The sequence below is a fragment of the Brassica rapa genome, chromosome A05, assembly GCF_000309985.2.
Source record: "Brassica rapa cultivar Chiifu-401-42 chromosome A05, CAAS_Brap_v3.01, whole genome shotgun sequence".
Classification (NCBI taxonomy): Eukaryota; Viridiplantae; Streptophyta; class Magnoliopsida; order Brassicales; family Brassicaceae; genus Brassica; species Brassica rapa.
In genome coordinates this window covers 670557-677380 of record NC_024799.2, presented here as the reverse complement: position 1 = coordinate 677380, position 6824 = coordinate 670557, and the positions used below count along the sequence as shown (strand labels likewise).

At 37.5% G+C, this 6824-nt stretch overlaps 2 protein-coding genes across 2 annotated transcripts; both read right to left on the bottom strand.

Moving 5' to 3' along the window:
- Positions 1–322: 322 nt before the first annotated feature.
- On the bottom strand, positions 323–3769 carry LOC103866437 (L-gulonolactone oxidase 2). The gene is made up of 4 exons (XM_009144361.3): positions 2187–3769; positions 1827–2082; positions 1220–1321; positions 323–1122 (listed from the first exon to the last, which is right to left on the bottom strand). The coding sequence occupies exons 1-4, from the start codon at positions 2901–2903 to the stop codon at positions 386–388; spliced, it is 1812 nt and encodes a 603-aa protein (XP_009142609.1). The 5' UTR covers positions 2904–3769; the 3' UTR covers positions 323–385.
- A 271-nt stretch (positions 3770–4040) lies between these two features.
- On the bottom strand, positions 4041–6346 carry LOC103866436 (probable L-gulonolactone oxidase 6). Its single transcript, XM_009144360.3, has 4 exons — positions 5636–6346; positions 5278–5533; positions 5036–5137; positions 4041–4922 (listed from the first exon to the last, which is right to left on the bottom strand). The coding sequence occupies exons 1-4, from the start codon at positions 6311–6313 to the stop codon at positions 4183–4185; spliced, it is 1776 nt and encodes a 591-aa protein (XP_009142608.1). The 5' UTR covers positions 6314–6346; the 3' UTR covers positions 4041–4182.
- Between the last annotated feature and the right edge of the window lie 478 nt (positions 6347–6824).

Sequence of the window (6824 nt, the reverse complement as noted above, 5' to 3'; positions counted from 1 at the left end):
AGTTCATAACTAATTAAATCGGATTCCTTTTTTAACCGATGGATTGTTTTCAAAAATGGATCCAGCATGAATCCGCTATATCGCACCGGATCGCGACAACCAGATATATTATTTTCCTTCCCACCGCCGATTGAAACCCTATATGTATTTGATTGTAACATATTTTCAGACGATATACATATAAGAACTGTAATTTATCGTAGAAGCATATGAATAACTCTTGTAATTCATATAAGTCAATCCAGTTTAATTATTAATCAGGCTATAATGCCTCACAAAATTTTAACTTTTTATTACAGTAGGCCATTTATTATTTATAATATTATTACAACATAAGCAATGTATAACGACGACGGCTTCCTGATATAAGAGGCGATGTAGATAATTAACTTACTGACAGTGCCTCATTTATGCCACTGACACGTGTACAGACCCTAGCCTCTTTGTAAACTTTTCCCGGTCGACACAAGTATCCTTTCGTCGGAGCACAATGAGCATCCTCCGAACATATACACAAACCCTCCAATGCACATCCATTTTTTACAATCGTCGCGTTTCCTTTGATACCTAAGATCTGATCGGTCCATTCGGTCGAGAATAGACCGGTTGGATCATAGCTCTCTTTTACTTTCAAGAATGCGGGAACATTCTTATACTTTTTAATCACGCCATCAAACGCCAAGTTTCTGTTTTTACCCCAATGTGGCAATGCGTTATACTTGAACAATGCTATTTGCTCGATTTCCTCGATGAAATCCTCGTAGAGTCGTGGTGCTAGTGGGTCTTTGGCTCGGTAATATGTTATGTCAAAATCTAGGGCTTCCGTCTCTTTCCCGAGATAAGCTGGAGAAGATGTGACATAACGCATCAAAATACCATAGTGGAGCTCAAGGCCGCATAGAGACTTCGGTTCAATTTTGATAAGAGATTTGATGTCGTTAATAAAACTTTTGACTTGAGTGAGAGCAACACTAAAAGTTGTTTGATGGAAAAATTCGCCATTTATACGGGAATCCCACGCACACGCCGTGATTAATCCATCTTGAAGGCTATCTAGACATGATCCTGACGACATCATACGGTTTTGGCTTCCAATGACCGGGTAACCAGTGAATATAACACCTAAAAAGGGTTAATGTTTGAAACACCGAGGTAAGAGTAAGTAAAGGTTGTATTTGAAATCGATGAACAGTAGATAAGTAAAAACGAAATTAAATACCATTGTTGGTCAAACCGTATGAGGTACCAAACAGTGTAGATGAAATTAATGTGGCTCCTATACACTTCCCATTCGCATCTCTGAACCTCTCTTGCGTCTCCTCTTGAAGCATACAAGAAAACAGATTAAAGTTACGTTTTTCATTTTGTATCCAATGAGAGAAATGATATTATAAGGAGAAAAATATTGGAATCGTGGGTCATTTGATAATCTCTTGGCAACCATACTTCAATTATGCTATATATTATATTTCAGTATCGGTTTTGGATCCAAGAGTTATAATTTTATACAATACTATTTCAAGAATTACCTGATTACGTATGTCTCTCCTCAGTTTTGGATCAACTACCGTTTAAAAGCCGTTGATATATGGAAAATTTTGGTTCAGAAGTCGTTTGTTTTTTGGTTAACTAAGTTTTCATACTTGAAATTTTTAAAAGGAATTTATGAAAATAAAACATATTGAGTAGAAATGTGAAATTTGAGATTAGATCATGGTTTCTTCTGTTTGGTAAAACACGTGATGAACAAGATTGTATCTTTATTTTTACTATTGAAATGCAAACACTTAGCACAAAATAGTTCAGAAAGTTATGTAAAGTCGTACCTGATGATCTTATGATGGCTATAGCCACAGAGAGTTGCGAACGGAATGGCAAGAAATCATACAAACCATTGCCTGACGTGTTGACAGCAACTCGGTCATCCCTCCGATACACGACTTTGCCTTGGCTTGGTAACCACAAGAAATCGGCAAACTCGTGTTTCTTTCCAAAAGTCACCGCTTGTTCCCCGAAATCCGAATCATTTCTCATTGTATATGTTAAAGATCTCTTAAACATTGGTTGCAATTTAAAAGTCACCTTTAAAAAAAAAAGTATAGACCACAGCCAAAAAGTTGTAATTAAATTGACATAGAACTATAATATTGCCTTTTGTAGTAAAACACAAAAATAATCAATCTAACCTGAGAGACAACCCCAAGAACACCGAGAGAAACCTTGGCCGCGTTAAACTCGTTAGGAGTCGTAGTCTCGCTTAAAACTCTAACCTTTGCAAACCCATCACTGACCGAGCCAGGACTAACCATTCTGATCTCGGTCACATAATCATGGACCGCACTTCCTTTACCCCACAATGAGCTCCCGTGAGCACCGGTTCCCATCATACCACCCACGGTCAGTCCCCACCAATATGGTGCATAAGGCAACGCCAATCCAACCTTAGCGGCTTCAGCGATTAGCTGCCTAAGTGTCACGCCGCTCTCAACAGTCAAAGTCATGGCCTTTGCATCTGACTGCACCGTGTGGTTTAGAAACTTCGTGCTTATGAACAAACCGTTGGTCCCGTCGGTACAAACGAGCTTAGTTATGCTATGCGAATAACGAGTTGTTACCCGCATTTTCCGTCCGGTTTTAGTGGCTGCAGCCACGATAGCGACGAGTTCATCTTCGGTTGTTGGGTACGCCACGCTGGCAGCTCGACATTTGGAACGGTCGGGGAAGGCTCCATATGAGTTTGTGACTGTGCAATTTGTATTTCCCGACACACACTTTACAGGATCTTCAGGTGGTGTTGAGACTGCCGTAAGCACAAGGGTAAATATGCAAAATAACCCGAGGAGGGTACGCCAAACCGCAGCGTTTTGGGGAAAACCATACGAAGGAGAATAACTAAATACCATCTGCTTTGATTGAGTTTTGTCTGACTCTCACCAAATGTATTGCAAATGGATTTTTTTTCTGTAAACATGTTTGCTATTTATAAAGGTTGTGTGGCGTATAAGCCGGTTTATAACCGATTTGAATTAAAATATTGGTTTATTAAAGTAGAAAAGGTTGAGATAAGATGCATCTATCGTGCTATCTTGTAATTAAGATTGGTAGTAACCACTAACCCCATCTGATCCATCAAAATTTTACTGTCACCTTAATTTCATTTATATAATTGGTCTGAAAGACTTAACCATAATCCTATCATCGTGGTAGTCTCATTGCCGCAGCCAGCAGTCATGGTTTGTTGTTTCTCCTTGTTTTCTAAATTTTAGTCAGAATATTCGCCTCGTCGGCTTATGCAGTTCTTTTTCTTTATTTCAAAACGGTGACTTGAAAAACTTAATGGCAAATTAATCAACGATATATATCTACAAGAAAGTTTCAACTACTAAATATCATACGGTTTCCGTAGCATATAAGAACTCAACTGTCAGTAAAATACACAAATTATAGTTTGTTTGTATTTTAAAAACATTAATTAGCGTATGAGTCTCGTAGTATCTAAGAAAGCAACTCTGGATTTCTTTGACTATGTCAAGCTATATAATACGCAGCCACATACTAGTTGGGTTTTTATTATAAACGACACATTGGTTGGATTTTTCCATGTATCTTTAATATAGGGTGAACACAAGTAATTTTATTTTATTTTGAAAGAAACACAAATCATTTTGAGATTATGCGAATGGTTGTTTAGATAGAGGGTTAAAAGATGTCAAATAAAACATTCATATATATCTTTTGCTGAAAATAATATAGCTTTTACATCGGATACATTGAATGAACAAAACTCCACTTATTACACCAAAAGAATAAAATAAAACACATTTATAAATCTTTTATGTGATAAATTTGTCTTAATTCTAAATATATACCTTACTCAGCTAAATCTCATTCATCTTAATTTATTTTATGTGTAAACTTAAAACTATTTAGACAAATGGGAGGTTGAAGATAAGAACGCCATGGTACGCGCACGTCAGTATAAAGGTATACATTATTTTATGAATTACTAAAAATCATTATTTTCAGAATTAGAAAGTATAAACTAATAGAACTATTTTTTAACAAAATAGTAATAATTCACACATTATTATAATTTGGTTACAACAACATTAGCAATAACTCGTCATAGTAAATATCGACCCATCCATAAAATATGCTTTCTGATTTTAGAAGCAATGAATATTAATAACTTACCGATTGAATCACACTTATCCCACTGACACGTGTACAAACTCTAGCTTCTTTGTAAACTTTTCCCGGTCGACACAAATATCCTTTGGTCGGAGCACAGTGAGCATCCTCCGAACATATACACAAACCCTCCAATGCACATCCATCTTTTACAATCGTCGCGTTTCCTTTGATCCCCAAGATCTGATCGGTCCATTCGGTCGAGAATAAACCGGTCGGATCATAACTCTCCTTTACTTTCAAGAACGCTGGCGCATTCTTATACTTTTTAATCACTCCATCAAACGCTAAGTTTCTGTTCTTACCCCAGTGTGGCAATGCGTTATATTTGAACAAAGCAATTTGCTCAATCTCCTCGATGAAATCTTCGTAAAGTCGTGGTGTTAGTGGGTCTTTGGCTCGGTAATAAGTTAGGTCAAAGTCTAAAGCTTCTGTTTCTTTCCCAAGATAAGCTGGAGAAGATGTGACATAGCGCATTAGAATACCGTAATATAGCTCAAGTCCGCATAGAGATTTACGTTCAATCTTAACAAGAGATTTAATATCGGTGATGAAACTTTTGACTTGCGTAAGTGGAACACTGAAAGTTGTTTGGTGAAAGAATTCGCTTTTTATACGTGAATCCCATGGACACGCCGTGATCAGCCCATCTTGAAGACTGTCTAAGCATGATCCTGACGACATCATACGGTTTTGGCTTCCAGTGACGGGATAACCGGTAAATATAATTCCTAATGTCGGTGAATAATTGCAACAATATAGGAAAGGAGTGAGTTACTGCTCGATGTAAAATCAATAAAAGTGAATATTGTATCTAAAAATGAATAAACTTATAATTATTTACCATTGTTGGTCAAACCAAATGAACTAGCAAACAGTGTAGATGAAATAAGCGTGGCTCCTACACACTTCCCATTCGCATCTCTGAACCTCTCTTGCGTCTCCTCTTAATTAATACAACACAAGAGGAAGAATTTAAGTTATGTACTATAACATTTAATAAATAGCGAACTACTATCGACAATTTTATAAAAAAATTTATCATATACAAACGCGAAAGCCTAAGCTTTAGAAACAAAGATGAACCTGATGATCTTATGATGGCTAATGCCGCCGAGAGCTGTGAACGGAACGGCAAAAGGTCAAACAAACCGTTGCCCGATGTGTTGACAGGTACTCGGTCGTCCATTCGATACACTACTTTGCCTTGGCTTGGCAACCATACGAAATCCGCAAACTCATGTTTCTTTCCAAATGTCACAGCTTGATCCCCAAAATCCGAATCATTTTTCATAACATACCGTATCGATCTCTTAAACATCGGTTGCAATGTAAAAGTCACCTTTATGGGACAATTGTATTATAAATAATGTGTTAGACCTATGATATTCTCATAACATATAGCATGAAAAATAACAGAAAGCAAAGTTTTTATGAATCATACCTGAGAGATAACACCAAGAACACCAAGAGAAACCTTAGCGGCATTAAACTCGTTAGGAGTTGTAGTCTTGCTTAAAACTCTAACCTTTGCAAACCCATCATTGACAGAGCCGGGACTAACCATCCTTATCTCGGTCACATGATCATGGACCGCACTTCCTTTACCCCACAATGAGCTCCCATGAGCACCGGTTCCCATCATACCACCCACGGTCAGTCCCCACCAATATGGTGCATACGGCAACGCCAATCCAACCTTAGCCGCTTCAGCGATTAACTGCCTGAGTGTCACGCCGCTCTCAACCGTCAGGGTCATGGCCTCTCCATCGGCTCGCACCGTGTGGTTTAGAAACTTTGTGCTTATGAACAAACCTTCCGTTCCGTCGGTACACACGAGCTTTGTGATGCTATGGGAATATCGAGTGGTTACACGCATTTTCCGTCTGGCTTTAGTAGCTGCAGCCACGATAGATATGAGCTCAGCTTCAGTGGTTGGATAGGCTACATCTGCGGCTCGACACGTGGATCTATCTGGAAAGGCTCCATATGAGTTTGTAACGGTACAGTCGGAGTTTCCAGACACACACTTGATAGGATCATCAGGTGGTGTTGAGATTGCAGTGAAGACTAGTGTAGATATACATTGTAATAGGAGAAATGTGCTCATTAATGAGTTCATTTTTCAAGTGTATTGCGGATTAGGTGTTTCTTCTTTGTAGATATATATGTTTGGTATATACAGAGGTTGTGTGGCGTAAAAGGCCCGTTTGCAGTGTGATTTAATTTATAATATCCGGTTGATAAGAAACGAACTGAAATATGAGATGCTTGTAAGATAAGATTAATGATCATGTTTGTATCATCTTCTCTCATTATTATTTCATCGATTCATTCATTTGAAGATAGTTTCAAAATAAATTACGTTTTAAGCAAAAAAAAAAAAACGTTTGATACGTTGTTAGAAAAAGTTTTTCAAACCTAATGAAGTAGCTAGGAAGAATTGTAACCACAACATCCGTAATGTTGATTGTTGAATTACATAATAGTATGATAGTATAAATTATAATATCTTTTTTTAGTTGTGCACGGTTAAAGATATTAGCAGTTGATTTTCCAAAGAACTCACGTCTGCCTGATTTAAATGGTCGTAATATTTTTCCAACTAATTAAATGGCACCGTCAAACCAATT

Bases quoted from the DNA above. Each gene is read 5' to 3' on its own strand.
- LOC103866437 (XM_009144361.3), bottom strand. From the start codon at position 2,903: ATGGTATTTAGTTATTCTCCTTCGTATGGTTTTCCCCAAAACGCTGCG. The intron at 1,322-1,826 runs GTACGACTTTAC...GTATGCTTCAAG, and splicing joins AGCCATCATAAGATCATCAG to AGGAGACGCAAGAGAGGTTC. The intron at 1,123-1,219 runs GTATTTAATTTC...AACCCTTTTTAG, and splicing joins ATACGGTTTGACCAACAATG to GTGTTATATTCACTGGTTAC.
- LOC103866436 (XM_009144360.3), bottom strand. From the start codon at position 6,313: ATGAACTCATTAATGAGCACATTTCTCCTATTACAATGTATATCTACA. The intron at 5,138-5,277 runs GTTCATCTTTGT...GTATTAATTAAG, and splicing joins AGCCATCATAAGATCATCAG to AGGAGACGCAAGAGAGGTTC. The intron at 4,923-5,035 runs GTAAATAATTAT...CACCGACATTAG, and splicing joins ATTTGGTTTGACCAACAATG to GAATTATATTTACCGGTTAT.